The sequence below is a fragment of the Apostichopus japonicus genome, chromosome 7 (assembly GCF_037975245.1).
Source record: "Apostichopus japonicus isolate 1M-3 chromosome 7, ASM3797524v1, whole genome shotgun sequence".
Taxonomy (NCBI): domain Eukaryota; kingdom Metazoa; phylum Echinodermata; class Holothuroidea; order Aspidochirotida; family Stichopodidae; genus Apostichopus; species Apostichopus japonicus.
This window is the reverse complement of record NC_092567.1, coordinates 17801386-17823610: the sequence shown is the minus strand read 5'-3', so window position 1 is coordinate 17823610 and position 22225 is coordinate 17801386. Positions and strand designations below refer to the sequence as shown.

The following is a 22225-nucleotide window of genomic DNA, read 5'->3' as shown; positions in this document are numbered from 1 at the left end:
TAGACAGGAAACAAAGAACGCATTAAGCTGAAAAGTCTAACAAATGAGGTTAGGGAACGATAATATTTGTTATCCCACAAGCTTTTAGTAGCTTCCTTGTTTAATCCCTTCAAACATTTATTTTGTTTTAAGTCTCTTGTCTAAACAGATCATTGTAAATTCTTTGAACAGTGTAGGTTGAAAGAAAGTTGAAGTGATTTGAATTGAAATTATCGAGTGGATAGGTCTTTACCGACTCGCTGGTGCCACGGTGGTTCCGAGCAGTGATGTGCACATGACTTCAAGGGTGTGTGTGTGATGGGGGGGGGGGGGGAGCGGTAGGTGTAATTCAAATTTCCCTGGCTGATTTAGATACGTGGCTGGACCATTATGGGATGGCTAGATGCGAATCAATCATGTTTTTGTTATAAATTTTACATTTTAAAATTTGCTACAATTAACTGATGCATCCTATTTGATGGAAGCAAGGAAATGTACAAGCAATATCACACTACAATCCTCTAGAACCCCAAGATACATATGCCCCGCCTAATCAAGTTTGCTGCATGTACAACCCGAAAAGCAAAATTTGGATATATAGCTTGTGGGATGGTGCTCAGAGAGGTACGTAAAACTTGGGGTTCAGTATATATTAGGGTCTCTATATTGGGACTTGACTAATCTGTAAATTCAGCCTATCTGGCAGAATAGGTCCAACAAGCATATGTGACTATTCACATTAAATTAAACACTATCCCAGGCATCCTACACCAAATATAAGCTTTAATTCATTCGACCTGATTAAATATACAACGCAGTAGAAAGTAAATTGGTTTCATATATGTAGCTCAGATTTTCGATATACATAATGTACAATATATATTTTTGAGGTAACAAGTCACCCGATATGGCAACTAAGATTGATTCCGGGCCTTCTTACATTTGACTAGCGTACTTGAGTATAACTTAAAATTGACATACGAAACTAAGACATCCTCTGAAAACCTGATGTAATTTATATTAATTCGATACTAAATAAATAAACTGTTTATTGTAATTCAAATGAATAAAAATTAACGAACCTGTGTACATCTTGAGCTTGTAGCAGCACGTATCCTGCTTTTCTGAGAATTCACCTTTTTTAACGCTTCGTTGATTTCATTAGAAGTTATGTCTGAATGTCATGCTCAAAAGTAAGGCCTCTGTTTTATAGGATCACTGTGTGACGTCATAGTTTTTTCAGTTGTATCATGGAGCTATAAACAGCTCCATGGTTGTATGAAGCTGTTAGTTTCGTTTTCCTTACATGTTTACAAAGTTATTGTATACATAAATGTTTGGCAGAGGTTCAACTAATTGCTTGTTAACTCCATGTCACGGATCAGGAAGTTAATACGGACAAGCCTGGGAAAAGGGATTAAGGGGCGGGAAGTGGAAACTATAGCCCCGACTACTTTGGAAAACAAACTTTACAAGCGACCATGACATAATTTTTGTGAAAAAGCATGAACATCGCATCCTGTTCATAAAATCAAAGTGTTCTTTGCATGAAAGAAAACCACCCCATGTAATAAATGAGAAATAAATGCAAGAATGAATAAACTCCGTATAGGTGAAGGGAGTTCTGCATATTCCCTGTACTTCAGGGCAAATCAACACTGGGAAAATATTCACTCCGGTTTACAATATGACACCATGCATCACTTTCCAGCAATTCAATCGTCGGTTTTCCGAGAATCCACCGTGCGTTTGCAAAAGGCCAGGTTAAGTATATATTACATGGAAATGTAGTTCGTCTTGTTAGAATTAAAAAAACTTAAACTAATCATATATTTAAGGATAAGTTCATTCTAAACATAACAATAGAGACAGTAATATTAAACCTGCCATCACAATTATCTGCAAAATATTAAACTTTGAAACTGCCAGTATAGGTTTACAACAGTAGTTAAGTTTAGAACTCCGAGACAGACCATTTGATTATATATCGGTATACCATGACATATATGGTAAAAGTTTGTAATGCTACATCAACCATGGCGCTATTTCAGAATAGGTTCATGCTTTAACATATAAGTCTCACAGTTCGGTTCTATCGTTGCGAATTTATCCACTGTTAGTCGTATATTAAAAGCTTAACATGGAGATTGCTTGCCACCCTGCACGTTGTCATGCCATAAAAATGAAATATAAATGATAAAATGGCAGTATTTAATGGGCCTATACTGCACACACAAAGAAAAAATCGCTGGTGCAGGTCACATAATACCTTTTTATACGTAGATGAATTTATTTCTTTTGCTTTGGAATATTGTTATCTATATACATCCAGAACACTCGTTAGCACACCAATTGCGTTTATATTTATGTTTGTATATAGGCCTATATATTCTATATAAGTGGAATATGGTGCACTTCGGCTAATAGTTAACAAGGTTGCTTTGCTATACCAGTAGAAAGGACGTGAAATCCTATTTGCGTTCAAAGTCCAACTAGTATGTTTTGAATCTCATCGATTTGTCATTTTATTTTATGTTAAGGTATCGCGTACGTGCGAAATTTATATTGTAATATATTATAATTTGCTGAATAAAAAAAATCAAAATCACACGGTATAATCCCAGTGTAAATTTGATTCACCTTTTCCCCGACAGAGGATGGTAAGTCCTTCCTAAGCTGAGTCCTGAAATCACTGGAAGGTACTGTCAAATCACAGTGTTTCTATATAATAATCACTATTGACACTTTTAAGAAGCATTTTAAAACTTATCTTTTTAGGCTTGAGTATGGGCATTAATCTTATTCGTTGTTTTATCCACATTACTGTGCCCATTTTTATGTATATTTTTATTTTTATATTTTTTATTGTGGTTTATAACCCTGTCTTATATCATTTCTTTACTTTTATTGCTGTTATTACTTTTAGGTTTTCTTACGTTGGTAATTTTATATTCCAGGTATTGGTTCTTTTGTACAGTGCTCCTGAGCATGTTTTATTTCGTGATAACAGCACTTTAATATATGGTATTTATGGTTCATATTTAATATAGTGACTCTGCTCCACACACATATACCATTACAGTGTCGAATGTTCAACTTAGCTCCATGAACCGGCATATCAGAACGGTTGGAGATTAACATTCAGCCTTTCAGAGATGACAAAACGCACATGGCTATTAAAGTATTTGTTTTTGTAAATAATTTTTTTCTTTGGTCATTTTTGGTATAAATTCAGCCATATGAATTTAAATACAAGCCAGGTGACATCTCTGCTGTTCCTGCAGTTGTTGTTAAGTATTCAGAATTACAAAAAAAAAATTGCTTTCCTGTTTGGTTTGAGGACAGGACCTCTGAAGTTATTTTAGTTATTCATTAATTTGGGACTTCAATGGAATATTGCCTTTAGTACATTTCATCTCATTTTGTGAAAATATTGTGACAGGTTGGTCAAAGAGGAATGCCAGACGACCATCTCAGATTTTTCTGATACTGATCTGATGTGTTCCCCGATGTCCCGAAAGGAGAAAAATAGGTCTTTCAAAATATGCATAGATTAAAAAAAAATATTTAGTCTGCATACATGAGAAAAAGTACCACCCAAAGTACATTAAAATAAATACCTGTTGAGAAGATGCTGAATTTAATGTTGTCAGACCAAGGTGCCACCATATCCCAGCCACCAAATATGTTTCTGACTTATTGTTGCTCATTTTCTTCCTTTTGAGACATCTAGGCATAAACACTGTATATTAATAGTAACATCCGAATCTTGTTCATTTGGTTTGGATTGAACCAGATATCTTGAATAGTTTGACCAACCGAAATTTATTTCAAGTAATAGTCATTAAAGGTGTATACAATAGTGTAAAAATACGCTTCGAGACTTTTTATAATAAATTACCACAATGCTGTTCCTGAAGAGTTTGATCTAGCATATTCCCATGTTTAAATTGTCGAAAGAGATAAGTCTTTTATGAAATCATTCGTAAAGTTCGTAAATTAAAATTTATAACTTCAGCTCCTCATCAACCACGTCTGGATTGGCAGATGTGGTTCGCGGCTCTCGGTTCGGCCCGACAAAATCCTTGGTTCATCAGCCTGATCTATCGATTATTAACCAATCAAGAGGAAGGTAATTGATTCACTTTAGTACTGATTTTATTATTTTACAATATTACAGTTTGCTAAAGGAAGCATCTTCTTTGGGCTTGCCTCCTCGTCCCCTCATCTGAGTTTTTCCAAACCTTAGACCTCCCAGCAAGACATTTAACCAAAAACTTTATTTAGAAAAGGGGCTCTTTATTTTTCGAAATACTCTTTAAAGCCTTTAAAAACCTTTATTTTTATTTTTATTTAACATTTTGTTTTAAAAGATTTACAGAGCTATAACAAGGTGGAAACTCTTGCTAATTATAACAAGGTGGAAACTCTTGCTAATTATAACAAAGTGGAAACTCTTGCTGAATTTCCAACGAACCATGTTTGCTACGAAGGGGGATTTCCCTGTGTTGTCTGTTATATATTCAAGAACATATACTGTACCTTTAAATATATCTGTGCCAAGCTAATTACATAATAAAAAGTTTTATACATACTATTCGAAATAATACACATTCCGTTGTATGGTAACTCTGACCTGATCCAAAAAACAGGAGACAGTTTGTAGTACACTCTGGCCCTTGACTAAGAAATTTGTGGCTGTGTACGTCCTTTGATACCCACGCCTTGGAACCTCCGGTTATTTTTAGTTACTGTTTCCAAGATAGGAAATTGTCCTTATAAAGCAAACAACAGAGTTCTCCTGATACAAATGGGTACTTCAAAATGAAAAGAAAAGTCAAACATTGCTGTTCTCGTTACATTTATATTTTGTTTCACACCTCTCCACTGTTTCTGTATTTTCTGTTTTTGTTTCTATAATTAAATCTTTACACGGTGAATTCCCACGAGGACTTTCTGTGAATTTCCCTCAAAACCTGTTCCGATGATTGAGAAGTTTTTATTCCAATTTATAGCAAATAGCTCTGAAAACTTGATAATAATAGATAATTGTGGCTTTAATTCTTATGTAGACATGAGAAAGTGTGATAGTATTGTTGGCTTCCAATAATGAAAATGGCATTACTTTCTAGGTGCAAACCAGTGGCTATACAATTTCATATTCAGTTTATGTACAGGGTACGTGAAAGGAAGAAATGCACCATCTCTTGCACACCTTGCAGGAATCTCAAAATTACACACGCTGGAGTAGGCCATTAAAAGCTTTCTTCCCTGTAACCCTGCATTGGAGAAACAAGTGTATACATTTCCTCCTCAAGAAGATACAAATCCCTCTTAGGTAATTTATCAAGAATGGGGAGCTGCTGAGGGGGCTGCAGCATCCTGCAGCCCGGCTGCATAGGATGTAATCTTATGTAATCTTAACTTTCCCAAATTGGGCATTGTAGGTGTGCCATGATACTCTCCAAACTTTTCCCCCCTTCCCTTAATCCTCTTTTTGTCCCTCCACTGTTTATCTCCCACCTCTCCTCTTCCCCAGTTGGTTTCTTTCTTTCTTCTCTCCATTCCTTGTCTACTAATCCCCTTACATTTATCTCTTTGTGTTCACCATGCTCAATTAACCTATCTGTATTCTGTGTGTGTTTTTGTCCCTTCTGTTACTGTTACTTGTCATTATGCCTCTGAAGAAGATCCTGCTAGGATCGAAACGTCAGGCCAACTTACTTTTACACACTCTCGAAACTTGTTAGATATTGATTTGGCCTTGCTTGCAGAAGACTTTGCATCAGCTGGTCTGCTTTCTTGTTGACACTCTTGTTGTGCCTTAATAAGCTTTCGTCTGATTATCTTTTCCATTTGGTTGCAGTTCTCGATCTTATCGACCATAATCCATTCCCAAAGTCTCCACCAAAGTTTATCCGAGCAAAGCTATACCATTACCATTTCACTTCTTGGAGGTAAGCGATCTTCTTTCTTACCCTTTTTTTTTCTCCAGAAAACATCTCTTTTTTTATTCTTCAATCTTAGGTGATAAAAGTTGCTATTATAGATTGAACATGTAAACTGTTCTATTCAATGTCCACTGCAGATTTTTTTAAATGGAAACCATGGCAACAATCATTTTACTCTTCAATGTTTTAGTCAGTAATCGTTTTCTACCTATGAATTTACTGTCGACGAGACACACTTGCAAAATATTGTAAAATGCTGAAACTAATCGAAAAGTTTGAAGATGATTTATAGTCTTGTAAAACCTAAGACGATGGTTGGCTTTGCATCTTCTTGTAACTTAGTCAAGAACAGATTATGGAAATTCATAGGAAATGTCCTCTTTTTTTGTGATAATAACAAGATTTTAGAGTGATTGTTTAGCTGATTTGATTTACTTTTCAAACAAATATTAAATCACAATCTTCCCTTAATTTTTTCTTCAGCAAAAATTCAAAGAACTGGTGGAGAAGAAAAGAAGTGGAAACATACCTTAGCCCTGTGACCAAAGAAAGTCAAGCTATAACATCGTTTGTTCAAAGTTCCGGACTAAAATATGTGAGTAAAATACCTCCAAGTGCGCTCCAATCTACGGTCATGAACAAAGGAGCAGGTTTTTAATCGATGGAATATTTCCCAATCGTTTAAGTTGAAAATGTCTACGTCTTTTAGGTCAAAACCGTTGACTTCAATGCCTAATATCTCGCTTGACTTTTCGGTAGATAAAATGGATGCTATAGATACAGTTACAGAAGCTAGAATTAGAAGATAAAATTAACAATTGGAAGAGTCTCATAGAGTTATCCGTGAGCTGAAGACAAAAGAAGGTTTAGTGTCGTCAGGGTTATGCCTCCATTTAAACAATAACTCGAAACACAAAATGGTTTTGATTCTTTGTTAATTAGTGTCATCAGAGATGTTTTAATGATATTGCAATTGAAAAGAGTGTTGCCATGAAATGGAAAATGATCTTAGTTATCTCTGTAAATTGCTTATATATGCGCCTTTGAGATTTGACACATACACACACATATACACAAAATCAATAAATGAAAATAAATCGAATGGAATGGAAATTGAATTGTAAGTAAATTGAATGGAAACGAGAAGTTTGATGATTTTCATTAGGCCAACCAAATATATAAATTTAATTGTTCAATTTTGTTGAGTGCTACTTTTGTTGGGTGTTACTTTGCAGGAATTTTGTCAACCAGGAGAGTATTGTTCAAACTATCATTTTATTTGATCCAAGGAAATGATTCATTTATATTTTATATTAAATGAAAATGTTGAAATAATTTATTAGCTCTCTAGTTGTTTTGTGACGTAGGCAGGGGTTGAAATAAGGATTTGTGGACCAGGAGCCACTTTCTAAAAAAGTGGCTCCTGGTTCGCAGCAATTTCAGTAGGACCAGGAGCTATTTTCTCACTACCAGGAGCTAAATAGGAGAAACAAAATTCAAGTACGGCATGTACGTACGTATCAGTACAGGTGTTGTGCGATATATAAACCATGTGCACCAGTGCTATTGTGCATGCACTCGTCCGATCAGTGATTTATCAAATCGCTAGCAGTTACTATATAGCACTAGCATGCAATTTAGTTTCAGGCTTCTGTGCAGCGCATGATAAGGCTGATATTTACAGGAGTATGCGGGCGCTTATTTGCCAACAAAAAAGCGCCCGTGCGTATTGTATTTTCATGTCCAGGGGCGCTATTTTAGTGCTTGCGGGCGCGAATAGCGCCTGGGCGCCCGCTTATTTTAACCCTTGGACGTAGGGTGATTTTTTTTTCAATATCAATACTAATGTCACTTTAGAGTAAAAAACATGAATTGCAAAATGTTAATGTCAGTGTTGTATTTTCATATGATTTTTTTTTGTTTCCATAGAAATCAAAAAAGAAAACTGGAGGCTATTTACACTGGTTTCTGTCGACTATGAGACACTATTTTGGTAATTTAAGTGGACCAGTTCTTATATTTTCTATATTTATACCTGTTTTAATGATAAGCATCTTTAGGTAAAGTCTGTATTGCAGCCGAAAAGGACTTTTAGTGAGCTTCATCACATTGAGAAATGTAACATTTTAAGGGTAAGGGGTAAGGGGACCATACAAATTTGTAGTTTTTTTTTTCTTGTAGTATTGTTTTTCTTCTTCATCATATTTGGTTCATTTTGGTTGATTTATTGCCGGAGATATGTAATCTTGACAGCAAACTTATTACACAAGAAAATTTTTAGCGATATCTTTTAGAGAATCATGTTGGTCATGATTAACGAACATTATATGCATGAAATGAAATTTCACATTACTTGAATGCAAACCTACCAAAGGTGTTGTAATGATATGGCAGACTTGTGTGTTTTGGCACCATTTGCAAAGAAGTCTCTAAAAAAGAAACATTTTTTATAAAGTTTGCAAAGAAACTTCTCATCTGTCGAAAGAATAAACTTTTGGGGAATATTTTGGGATCTTGAAAATTAGCATTGATTTATCAGTGCCATTCTTCCGATTATTTTAACATGGTTCTTTTAGTTTGGATTATGCGGGATTTAGTTTGTGAATTACAATATTTTCTTTATTGAAGAGCCTGATATTATAAATTAGTCATAAAAGTGACCAATTTTAAGACAGTGCTGGAAATACTGCATCTTGAGGTCGAAACCACATCCTAAATGGTAAAGAAAAAGTTACATTCAAAGAACATATATAGAGTTGAGAACGATACCGAGATAGGGTTTCAACTAAGTAGAAGCTATTTTCTCTTCGATATAAAATGTCAAATTGTTCTGCCGTAGGACTATTTCTGTTAATAGATGTTCCTGGACCTTACTCGCCTGAATAAATTATTACAAAATATAAATATATATATATATATCCTTATCTATATATATATTTTTATTAGGCCTATATATATATATTTTGTATATATATATATATATATATATATATATATATATATATATATATCCATATCTATATATATATATATATATATATATATATATATATAGATATATATAGATATATAGATATAGATATATATATATTTACATACATGGAAGTTTCTCGTATGGTTAGATGTTATTCTCCATTGATAAGTTAGATATCAATTTTCAATTGGTTTGATTTTTATGTCGTTAACTTTATGGTGTAAGCATATCAAATTGTTCTATAATTACCACTCCTCAAAAGGACTGATAATTTCTTTTCTTGAGTACGTGTTTGATTGGTGTATGTTATATTTTCCTTGTTAGGCAAAGCTGATCATTGAACAAAATGCAATAAATATTTTTCTCTTTTTTCAAACAAAGATTTGTATGAATTTGTTACATTTCTTCCATTCGACACTGGTTTTTAGTTTGAATGGTTAAAGGGGCCCTGTTGACGAAATGCTGAAATGTGCAAAACGCTTCAAACAAAATAGACACATAAACATGACTTTTCTTTTCGGGTAATTTATTTCTATATTTTTCGTAACGTTGACACCGGTCTTTGAATAAACAAATTCATGGGGTACTACCAATTAACTGAGAGAGACAAAGATACATTACAAAAAAATAATTGGTTAATACATATACATCAATGACATTTTCCACGGCTGGCGCTTCTTTAATTTCAAAACAATGGCGTGCCAACACGGATGGCAAAACCAAACACACATCAGTATTTGGTCGTCTCGCTTGAGGTCAGCAAATTTGATCGATCGGTCATTGTGCTTCACAGTTAACTTCATCATTTTACCAAAAGTACGTTTAAGAGCTGTACCACAATGTTAAAAATACGCCACCAACACAAAACTAGCATTGCTCGATACAGGTTGCAAAACCTTACAATGGAATAACGTACTTTCGTACTGGTTTCAAACCTCTGGACAAACAATTAGTGTCTATGGCCTAGTTGGTTAGGCTGTCCGAATAAGAGAGTAGCTAAGTTTGATCAGACAAGGCATCTCATGAGCTGACATTTTATAAATGGTAATGGAAAGAAAGCAATCTCAAGCAATTGTAAGCACTGTCGAGAAATTCACCAAGGTTAATCAGTTTATGACGTCATTTTTTCGTCAGTTTATGACGTCATAGAACGGGATAAATTAGACAACGCCACGATATCTCTATCCCGATTGATAACAGTACAATCTTGATTTGGATTAGACGTAAATTTGATAAGTTCAACAAATTTTCTGATGGTTCCGAGAAATAGTATATGCCATTTATTATTTCAAATGATCTAGCTGATGAATACCGTCGTATATACCGCTATTACTTCAACTTAATAATGAACATTCTGAAAGATATATCGGAAAAGTAGGCTGAGACTGAAAACGCTTATTTAGAACGTGAAATAAATCGCCCTATAAGGAAATCATTTGTGTTTTCTGCTTAATTTCCTTATGATTCATTTCAATTTCAATGATACAGTTTTTCTAAAATCTCCAACGTTAAAAAGTTGGTAACTAAATATGAAAATCAATTTACCTTGAAATGAATGTTAAATTGGACACGAATCCTTTGCGAATGGCAATGCCTTGATTTAATATCCAAACTAGCTTGATCTCTATTCCAAATAAGAGATTTAACCTTGTGTCGGTTCTGCCAACCACAGGATAGTCCTACTAATTATACTTCCTATAGGGAAACAACTATCATGAAATATGTATTTAGCGTCTTTAAGGTTTGAAAGTGTGTCGGTATATACAAATGATATAGGCTACAACTGAACCGAATAAATGAAAAGTATAGCAGCTAAGCTTATAATATTTCAATGATTAAACTAAATATGACGGAAACATGGAGAAAATATTCCAACTCAATCAAATGTTAATTCAATATATGTTTTACGTGCGATATCACAATACAAATAGCAGAGACAAATACCTAGGTCCATATTGTCGTTTTAAACAGCTATTAATTAATTTCTGAATGAAGAAAATATTTTTTGGTGGAATAGCGAATCGATAGCAAAGTAAGTTGCGCAAAATGATAATAATTTGCTGGAATCTTAACATCACACTGATAACTCAACAATTTCATTACAAACTCTTCTTTCAAACTAATGGCTCATATACTCTCAATTTGTCCTATAAATATGAACCACGTGATAATATCTGTGACCCAGAACTGGTCTATAAAAATTGTTAAGTAATGCTGGTGATTTAGACTGGCAAAGACGGACACATAGTTGTGCAGTTGAATGCCGTTTTGACGAGAAACGTCGTTGATCAGATTATATGAAAATAGAAGAAACCATTCTGTTCCGAGTAAACGCTACGATCAACATGTCATTCAAGAAACGTTCACTCCCGCCAATTTCAAACATGACTAAACGAGATTGGCAATTTGTGATTTTTTTGAACGTGTTTAATATGCTTAGGAAGTATTCGCAAATCCAGAACTACAATTTTCTCTAGGAAATAATCATAGCCCTAACGTTACTAAATGAATACTATACAACATACCAAAATGCCCTTAGTTTAGAGGAATTCCTCTAATACAGTATGATAACAGCAATGACTTGCGTCAGTCTTTGGGCGTGAAAGTATACCAATCATTATTTTCATTTAAGTATTGAACTAACTTTATATTCTTGTTCGTCATCGTTCAGGAACCAAAGATCCCTTTCTTTTAAGTCATCCTCTTGACTTGATAGTCGATTCATAATCGTAATTATACGAATGTTTTTCCTCATCTCTGAAACGGTCCAGTAACACGATTAAATCAGGAGGTGAAAAAGCAGCCTATAGTTCTTTGTCGAATATGATATAGATATAATACAAACCAAGAAATTCTGGTAAACGCGTCTCTTTATAACCTCTATTAAATATAAAACATATTGTCAAAAACTGTTGGTGTATATATAATAGAAACGAACCTAACAGTCTGCAGTTAATGGCATTTCTTGAAATGACAATTCTATTGTTAGAAAGACATTCCTTCCTTTCAGTTCTCGAATATACTTGAGCAATTGCGTGCGTCCGTGCATGCCTGCATGCGTGCGTGTACTAATTGACCCTTTGCCAAATGTTGTGTTTTGAAAACTGCATGCTCAGGATACTGTGACGTTACTCCTGAGTTGGGCTATGAGTTTACAGCTGGCATTACGCTAAATAAACCTAACTTGTGTTATTTAACAAATGTATGTAAGGTTTCATACTTGTCTTTATATATGCATTAAATTATATGTCTCTACTATAACATTGTACAATTGATTTCCATCATCAAGGACCAAAGTGCATCGAATTTCGCACAATCTGATTGCCTATGTAACCCACTCAACATTGTGATCGATCGTCGTATACAGAAGAAGTATTATCTCGAGTCCACAGTATATCTACATATGATATTGCAAGTCAATTGGACACGTCCGAACTCGATATAGATTGTACATACGACTTATGCAAGGATAATAGCAACAGTGAAATTTGAGGAATACATTTACCTCAGTCAGTATCTTTTTCCATTCTAAAGAATGGTATCATATATACTATAGCTAAGATTAAACACGTTTTTCATTGGCCAAAATAAAACAGTAATTTGGCATTTAGAGCTAACCTGAACATTATGTAGGTGGTTTGACCTCAAAACACGCACAGGGTGATGCATCAACCCCATACATTTCGCAAATAATGACGATTTATGTAAAGCATTTCTATTAGTAGAAGCGACCAAGCTTGGCTTACAATCATTCTTCGCATTGTTGCATTTCCGAACACTTTGAGGTCACACAAATGTCCGACGTAAATATCCAGACTGAGCCTTAACCCAATGGTCTGTTGACGGTTAGAATTGAATCATCTAACCATCTTTAAACAACTTCAATATTTCGGTATGACCTAATTTCAAGTCGTTATTGTATGTAAATAGCTTTTGCGTAACAACTCATCACGCCTTCTGCAAACCCTCACAAATTTGTTCTTAAACTACTGAAATATATTATCGTTGCTTTATAATAATTGTCTTGGTTTGCAAAAGCTCCCTATTCCAATGAAAATCGTCTAAATATAATTTGCCTATCTAGTTCATTGTTGGTATTCTCCTTGTCGTTCAATTAGATTATTATACGTCTTTCCGAAGTCGTAATATCACATTATTATTATTTGAAATCATGATTGGAACACTGCCGGCAATAAGTTCCATGCTTTATTTATTTATTTATTTATTAATTTGTATGATAATATTTGGAGAGAATGTATCCATGATAGAATAACATATTGTACCGTGGCCACCAAACTATAGAAACTTTTAACAGAAATGTTCCACCGTAATTTGTAGACATGTTAACGGAAATGTTTAATGTTCAAAGAATGACATATAGTAGCTCCAAAATAAGTCACGAAAAACAACTATTTAAATTTTCTTGTATTAATTAACGCGAAACACTAACTTAAAAGGCTAAATAACAACGAGTTAACTAAAATTGACCGAATGATAACTAACAGCTGATAACTAACAACTAAACAACTCAATAAGTTACAACTTAAAATTTGAGCCACCCAAACGTGTTAGTTGTAATCCATAAGCCCTTGCGGGTTTCTCCCACATTTGTGGTCGCTTAAGCGTCGTAAAAATAACTGCTGATTATTTGTTAGTGTATCCCAAAACAGCAACAACACCAGTGGCAGCAGCAGCAACGTTTAACGGCATAACACCACCTGAAAAAACAAATAGAATGTGATTTACATAATTATGTGATACCGGTACAAAGTCTACAGGTCCAATTACTCTTGTGTGACCTGTTTGGGCAAACAATGTTGTGTATAGCCCCCTAGTCAATCAGGGGACATACACAACCTAGTGTTGTTGTTAGTGACGATACGTTCCTCCGTACTGTGTTACCAAATGTCTGTGAAGAAGTGAGTAATATATCATTTAAAGGGGATGTTTCCAAATATATACGAACAAAATAAAGACCTGAACTGTGCAAATAACAACGAACCGAGCAGTGAAACAAGTTTCTGATATCTTGACGTCTCTCCAGAATATTGCAGCTATAACACGGTCCGTCAGTTAATTTAATACTTTCGCTTAGGTTTCCTTGCAATTACATCCCAGAGAAATTTGCGGGCACTGATTGGTGTTTATTTGGGTTTAAACGTTATGTGTTAATGATACACTAACATATACACAATTGATCGCTTATGAAACATAGTTCCACAATGGTCGTCGAAAAGTAAAATACCCAAGTAGACATAAACCATTGGAGTATTCTTCCCGCCATTACTACTACCGACATTATGCTTCCACCGTCCCTCCGAATTTTACACCAGTAGTTAAATAAAAAGATATAAACTTCAAAGGAAGCAATTATTAAGGATCATGAATAGTACATGCTGTGGTACCTGTTTGATAAATTAAATTATTATTCAATATCTCGCCGTGCATTGCCTTTGTAAACTAGGATTAAATCAGACCTCTTCTGTTTTCTTTGCTTATTTTGCGAGGCTATATGTCAGATATGTTGTAATTAGTTAGTACTTAAACGTGCGTTTTCACCCTAAACGGAATATATATGTTGTCGTGTTTAGGGTTGCTTTAGAAATTTCACATCATATTAATGGTATTAAATTAGCTAATTAATTTTGTTATAAGAATATTACAAAATAAACATCTGCATCTTATGTGTATGCTTTTAGGAAAAAAATTAAAAATTCTTCAGACGGTTATCTTGCGAATCGCAACAGGATTTGACGATCGGTTTTTGCGGTACTGTAATATGTCAATTTTTTTTAATGACTTTTTATTGATGTGTCATTTCAAATATTTCAATGATACTTTGCAAAACGGGGATAACTTATGTCCCAAAATCATTACAATCACCTGAAAGGTTCGTCCACAACATTCTATGATATTTACTGCCTATGTTGATGGTATCCGAAGTATGATGTAAAATAGTCAATTAGAGTATTAAACGTCTATCTGAATCCATAATATCACATCATTAATATTTGAAATCATGATTGGAACACTGCCGGCAATAAGTTTCATGCTTCATTTATTTATTAATTTGAATGACATTGTTTAAAGACAATATGTCCATGATAGAATAACTTATTAATTATCAATTATGAGATCAATTCTGAACTTATTACACAATTAGGCCTACGGGCCGGTAAATGAAACATTCAGTAAAAATTACCTTGTATGTCTATACACCGAAACAGTAGAATCAAAACCCTTGCTGGGTTGAGACGTAGGCTCGACTGTTTCATGATCTTGACCTGGTCCTCCACGAGTAATTTTTGGACTCCCACCTGTACCATCACTCCAGTTATCACAGGCTTCAACGTTTGTGATCCCTTCATTGTTTGGACTATGGTATGTGCATTTATTTGTTTGATTTTCCGACACCACGCGACATGTACTTTTGGATTCTTGATTACGTAACTTGTCCTCAGGCCGCTTTACTCCAACTGTTTGGTTGAATGGTCCAGCCTGTTTCCTGGATTGCCCGGTATTCGTATCAGTCACCTGGGCTTCTCCTTTGGAAAGCTCATTGGCACCACAACCCGACTCCATGTCTAAGGAGCGGGGCTGGTCAGCGCCATGGTTGTCTCTGAAGAACAAATAGAATGTGATTTACATATGTGATACCGGTACAAAGTCTACAGTTCATGTACTCTTGTGTGACCAGCATGGGCAAACAATGTTGTGTATGTCCCCTAGTCAATCGGGGGACATGACATATACAACCTAGTGTTGTTGTTATTGACGATACGTTCCTCCGTACTGTGTTACTACCAAATGTATGTGAAGAAGCTAGTAATTATCATTTAAAGGGGATGTTTCCAAACTATATGTAAGAACAAAACAATGACCTGAACTGTGCAAATAACAACGAACCGAGCAGTGAAACAAGTTTTTGATATGTTGACGTCTCTCCAGAAGATTGCAGCTACAATACGGCCCGTGTATTTAATTTAATATTTTCGCTTACTTTTCCTTGCAATTATATCCCAGAGAAATTTGCGGGAACTGGTTGGTGTTTATTTGGGTTTAAATGTTATGTGTTAATGATACACTAACACATACTCAATTAATCGAAGTTCCCTAACCTTGCTAAAAGCGAGCCGCTTGTGGATTGAATTTGTAAACATAAAATCACTTAATATGTCAATTAGCAACGCCTGGCGTGTTCCAAAAACAAAGCATTGTTAGCTTATGAAACATAGTTCCACAATGGTCGTCGAAAAGTAAAATACCCAAGTAGACATAAACCATTGGAGTATTCTTCCCGCCATTACTACTACCGACATTATGCTTCCACCGTCCCTCCGAATTTTACACCAGTAGTTAAATAAAAAGATATAAACTTCAAAGGAAGCAATTATTAAGGATCATGAATAGTACATGCTGTGGTACCTGTTTGATAAATTAAATTATTATTCAATATCTCGCCGTGCATTGCCTTTGTAAACTAGGATTAAATCAGACCTCTTCTGTTTTCTTTGCTTATTTTGCGAGGCTATATGTCAGATATGTTGTAATTAGTTAGTACTTAAACGTGCGTTTTCACCCTAAACGGAATATATATGTTGTCGTGTTTAGGGTTGCTTTAGAAATTTCACATCATATTAATGGTATTAAATTAGCTAATTAATTTTGTTATAAGAATATTACAAAATAAACATCTGCATCTTATGTGTATGCTTTTAGGAAAAAAATTAAAAATTCTTCAGACGGTTATCTTGCGAATCGCAACAGGATTTGACGATCGGTTTTTGCGGTACTGTAATATGTCAATTTTTTTTAATGACTTTTTATTGATGTGTCATTTCAAATATTTCAATGATACTTTGCAAAACGGGGATAACTTATGTCCCAAAATCATTACAATCACCTGAAAGGTTCGTCCACAACATTCTATGATGTTTACTGCCTATGTTGATGGTATCCGAAGTATGATGTAAAATAGTCAATTAGAGTATTAAACGTCTTTCTGAATCCATAATATCACATCATTAATATTTGAAATCATGATTGGAACACTGCCGGCAATAAGTTTCATGCTTCATTTATTTATTAATTTGAATGACATTGTTTAAAGACAATATGTCCATGATAGAATAACTTATTAATTATCAATTATGAGATCAATTCTGAACTTATTACACAATTAGGCCTACGGGCCGGTAAATGAAACATTCAGTAAAAATTACCTTGTATGTCTATACACCGAAACAGTAGAATCAAAACCCTTGCTGGGTTGAGACGTAGGCTCGACTGTTTCATGATCTTGACCTGGTCCTCCACGAGTAATTTTTGGACTCCCACCTGTACCATCACTCCAGTTATCACAGGCTTCAACGTTTGTGATCCCTTCATTGTTTGGACTATGGTATGTGCATTTATTTGTTTGATTTTCCGACACCACGCGACATGTACTTTTGGATTCTTGATTACGTAACTTGTCCTCAGGCCGCTTTACTCCAACTGTTTGGTTGAATGGTCCAGCCTGTTTCCTGGATTGCCCGGTATTCGTATCAGTCACCTGGGCTTCTCCTTTGGAAAGCTCATTGGCACCACAACCCGACTCCATGTCTAAGGAGCGGGGCTGGTCAGCGCCATGGTTGTCTCTGAAGAACAAAGAGAATATGATTTACATATGTGATACCGGTACAAAGTCTACAGTTCATGTACTCTTGTGTGACCAGCATTGGCAAACAATGTTGTGTATGTCCCCTAGTCAATCGGGGGACATGACATATACAACCTAGTGTTGTTGTTAGTGACGATACGTTCCTCCGTACTGTGTTACTACCAAATGTATGTGAAGAAGCTAGTAATTATCATTTAAAGGGGATGTTTCCAAACTATATGTAAGAACAAAACAATGACCTGAACTGTGCAAATAACAACAAACCGAGCAGTGAAACAAGTTTTTGATATGTTGACGTCTCTCCAGAAGATTGCAGCTACAATACGGCCCGTGTATTTAATTTAATATTTTCGCTTACTTTTCCTTGCAATTATATCCCAGAGAAATTTGCGGGAACTGGTTGGTGTTTATTTGGGTTTAAATGTTATGTGTTAATGATACACTAACACATACTCAATTAATCGAAGTTCCCTAACCTTGCTAAAAGCGAGCCGCTTGTGGATTGAATTTGTAAACATAAAATCACTTAATATGTCAATTAGCAACGCCTGGCGTGTTCCAAAAACAAAGCATTGTTAGCTTATGAAACATAGTTCCACAATGGTCGTCGAAAAGTAAAATACCCAAGTAGACATAAACCATTGGAGTATTCTTCCCGCCATTACTACTACCGACATTATGCTTCCACCGTCCCTCCGAATTTTACACCAGTAGTTAAATAAAAAGATATAAACTTCAAAGGAAGCAATTATTAAGGATCATGAATAGTACATGCTGTGGTACCTGTTTGATAAATTAAATTATTATTCAATATCTCGCCGTGCATTGCCTTTGTAAACTAGGATTAAATCAGACCTCTTCTGTTTTCTTTGCTTATTTTGCGAGGCTATATGTCAGATATGTTGTAATTAGTTAGTACTTACACGTGCGTTTTCACCCTAAACGGAATATATATGTTGTCGTGTTTAGGGTTGCTTTAGAAATTTCACATCATATTAATGGTATTAAATTAGCTAATTAATATTGTTATAAGAATATTACAAAATAAACATCTGCATCTTATGTGTATGCTTTTAGGAAAAAAATTAAAAATTCTTCAGACGGTTATCTTGCGAATCGCAACAGGATTTGACGATCGGTTTTTGCGGTACTGTAATATGTCAAATTTTTTTAATGACTTTTTATTGATGTGTCATTTCAAATATTTCAATGATACTTTGCAAAACGGGGATAACTTATGTCCCAAAATCATTACAATCACCTGAAAGGTTCGTCCACAACATTCTATGATGTTTACTGCCTATGTTGATGGTATCCGAAGTATGATGTAAAATAGTCAATTAGAGTATTAAACGTCTTTCTGAATCCATAATATCACATCATTAATATTTGAAATCATGATTGGAAAACTGCCGGCAATAAGTTTCATGCTTCATTTATTTATTAATTTGTATGATAATGTTTGAAGAGAAAATGTCCATGATAAAATAGCATATTAATTATCAATCATGAGATCACTTCTGAACTAATAACACAATTAGGCGTACGAGCCATTAAATGAAACATTCAGTAAAAATTACCTTTTTCGACCATACACCGAAACAGTAAAATCAAAACCCCTGCTCCATTGAGACGTCACCATGACTGTTACACGATCGTGATTTGGTCCGCCACGAGTCATTTTTGGACTCCCACCTGTGCCATTTCCCCAGTTATCACAGGCTTCAACGTATGTGATCACTTCATTTTCTTGACGATGGTATGTGAAGTGATGTGTTTGCCATGCAAACCACACGAAACGTGGACTGTGTTTTTCTTGATAGAGTAATTCGTCCCCATCTTTCAGTACTCCAACTGCGAGGTTGAATCGTCCACCCTGTGACTTGAATGTATCGTTATAAAAACCAATCCCACTGATAATTCCATTTACAATCGTCGGGGCACTCGAAATGAGTGTAGCAGCAGCAGTGCCGAGCATCGCCATGGTGGTATCTAAAGAACAAAGAGAATGTGATTAACATATGTGATACCTTTACAAAAGTTTCAGTTTCATGTACGCATATGTGACCTGCATGGGCAAACAATGCTGTGTGTGTCCCTTTACTTTAGTCAATCGGGGGACATACACAACCTTTCTGACGGCATTTCGTTTTTGGTTGTTGCCTTTACAGCTGTACGTTTCTTTGTTTGTCCCGCCAAAGCAGTAGTACATTTTACTATTGAGGGCAACAATGCCTTCTCCTTCACATTCCACCTTCAACACACCAGGGGTAGGATTGTCGTAACTGTTTATGTTCTTCCGAATTTGTACGTGGAAATCATTGATGTTTATTCCGTTGATAGTCTTTGTACAGGTCTTTGTTGAGCAAATCTTCTAGTTTTTTGGCTGCAATGGCAATAAAGGCAGATTCAGTGTCCATCTCAACATACTCCTAAAAGTTAAAATATTTGTCCAAGATATCGTAGTTAAATGGAAGCATGCCTAACTTTGCATACTGATATACGATAGAGAAACATTTGTAGAGGTAAGTCCATCGCAATAGAGCGATTGGCAGATTCAACTTACAAACTTTGTCTCAGTTAACCCTTCGTTTGAACTTTGGTCCGTATTTCCAGCCAATGTTTTTCATAGAAGTTCGTTTAAACCTTGAACTGTCCACACGCCCTAAACTATATGGCAAGAGGAGATTCTAAGAATAGCGGACCGGGTTTTTCAACTTTAATTTGTCATCCTTGCCAAAGCCGCTTTAATTGGTGTTCCAGTTAAATTATTTCTCATTTGTAGGTGATTCGCAGTATGCGATCTCCTTGGATCCTTGGCGTCAGCTTTCTGACTTTCATATTTCGTCGGATCGGACCCTCATCCTCTTTTTTATGTGGCTCTTTTCTGATCGTCCACACATCCAATTGTAAGGTGAGGATGGGTGACAGGTGAGGATGTTCCTTGTCTTTTAGCAGACCGCTCGTTTTCATTAGACGACTTATCGTGAGTCTTCAAGTGTTTAACTAACGCATCTCTTCGTAGAAATATCTGTTCACAGACGGTACAGGTGTTGATCGTTCCCTCTACATCGTGTTTACTCTGGTGTTAAGGCATTGCGTTTTGAAAAAAATCTTTGACACGTCTTACAAACAAAGTCTCCCGCACCTACGTGTACACTGGCCATGTGACATTGCAGATGATGTTGAAGATTAAAACCTTGCGGGCACAAGGAACATATGACTGTCATTCTTACAGTGATGTACGGTAAACTTGAACAACCAAGATAAAACAATATTGTAATTAACGTTATGTACACTTGTAGATGTAAACGGTTTGAAGTCAAATGACTGAATAAGTCTTGGACGAAATCACTTGTCTATATTCATAACTGGATCATGTCCCGCTCTTCGCCGGTCAGTATATTCCACTATTAAGAGAGGTGTTTTGTAGTTGTGTTGCATCTTAACGAGTCAAAATAAAATAAAACTGTTAGCAAACTGCTTATGCACTAGCGAGCCTGTGTAAAAGAATGTGTAAAGTTAAGTTGGCCTGACGTTTCGATCCTAGTAGGATCTTCTTCAGAGGCTAAATGGCAAGTGTCATTTGGCCTCTGGAGAAGATCCTGCTAGGATCGAAACGTCAGGTCAACTTACGTTTACACAATCTTAAAGAGTCATTGTTTTGTTGCTCTCTAAATATTTTGAGAACAACACTTCACATCACTTACCTATTTTAATTTAGTGAATGAATTTTATTTTTATTATTATTATTAATCCCTAAGCTATGCGACTATGCCACCTTTCACCGTTGTTAAACTCGTCACCAACCTATTATCGAATGGTCTGGTCCAAAATATTGTTGTTTGGTGTACTTTTTTCTCAAGGAATAATATTGAAACATTGATACAACGTTGGTCTGTTTGCTACAGTAGTACTACAACACTACACGATACACACTTGTTGTCAAGACATGCAGACATACACAATCACTCTTAGAATATGAAATTACTCATTGTACCTTATAAACAGACAGAACAGACATATAATCAATTGGTTGTCTCGTTCAGGCATGTAACTATGACAACAATTTTATACATACTTTACAATGAAAAGACATAAAACAATCGATATGTCATTTGGTGGAAGGGCTTTGAAGCCGAAGCTTTTACATGAAACTCATCGTAACATAATTCATTACAAAGTAAATGTAATTAAATGCGAAAATAGAAGGATATGATGTACCATTGATGATATATTGTGAACTATGAACATATTGTGAACATGAACTATCACCACCTTTGGTCTCGGATTTATTTAGCTTCCTCGGAACGAAGTGGTACAGCAGCGGTTGAAATTCATAAATTAAAGATAAATGTAAGAGGAGCTGCTAAAGCAAAACGATTATCTTGGAAAACAAAAATAACAAAAATATTATCAATACCGCACGCACATTTTTTCATATTCATAGTTAAGTCAATAATTTCTGTGTAAGTAGTTGGTAATAAAAATAGAGATGTTGGGTTTGCCTCAGGAAGAAAGTCACGAAATTTGAATTACATAGGGGGTTGTACTTGCAATATATTAACAAAATAGTTGTTGGATGTGTCAGCCATTACACGTTTATCGGTGATATATATAATTGTTATTCTCTTTAATTTTATCAATACGAGTTTGGGT

General features: G+C 35.2%; 2 protein-coding genes across 4 annotated transcripts in view; one reads left to right on the top strand and one right to left on the bottom strand.

Annotated features, from left to right (window-relative positions):
- The window catches only part of LOC139969550 (uncharacterized), a 204661-nt gene that overhangs the window by 120614 nt on the left and 61822 nt on the right, over nucleotides 1–22225 (bottom strand). The gene's annotated exons all lie outside the window — the stretch shown is intronic.
- The window catches only part of LOC139969548 (lipase maturation factor 2-like), a 308807-nt gene that overhangs the window by 266706 nt on the left and 19876 nt on the right, over nucleotides 1–22225 (top strand). The window contains exons 11-14 of one of the 2 annotated variants that reach the window (XM_071974635.1): nucleotides 3998–4111; nucleotides 5846–5936; nucleotides 6414–6525; nucleotides 7860–8813. In XM_071974635.1, the coding sequence (XP_071830736.1) occupies nucleotides 3998–4111; nucleotides 5846–5936; nucleotides 6414–6525; nucleotides 7860–7994 (452 nt within the window). In that variant the 3' untranslated portion in view covers nucleotides 7995–8813. Of the gene's footprint in view, nucleotides 1–3997; nucleotides 4112–5845; nucleotides 5937–6413; nucleotides 6526–7859; nucleotides 8814–22225 lie in introns of those variants that run through there. The other variant, XM_071974636.1, reaches the window with a different exon arrangement.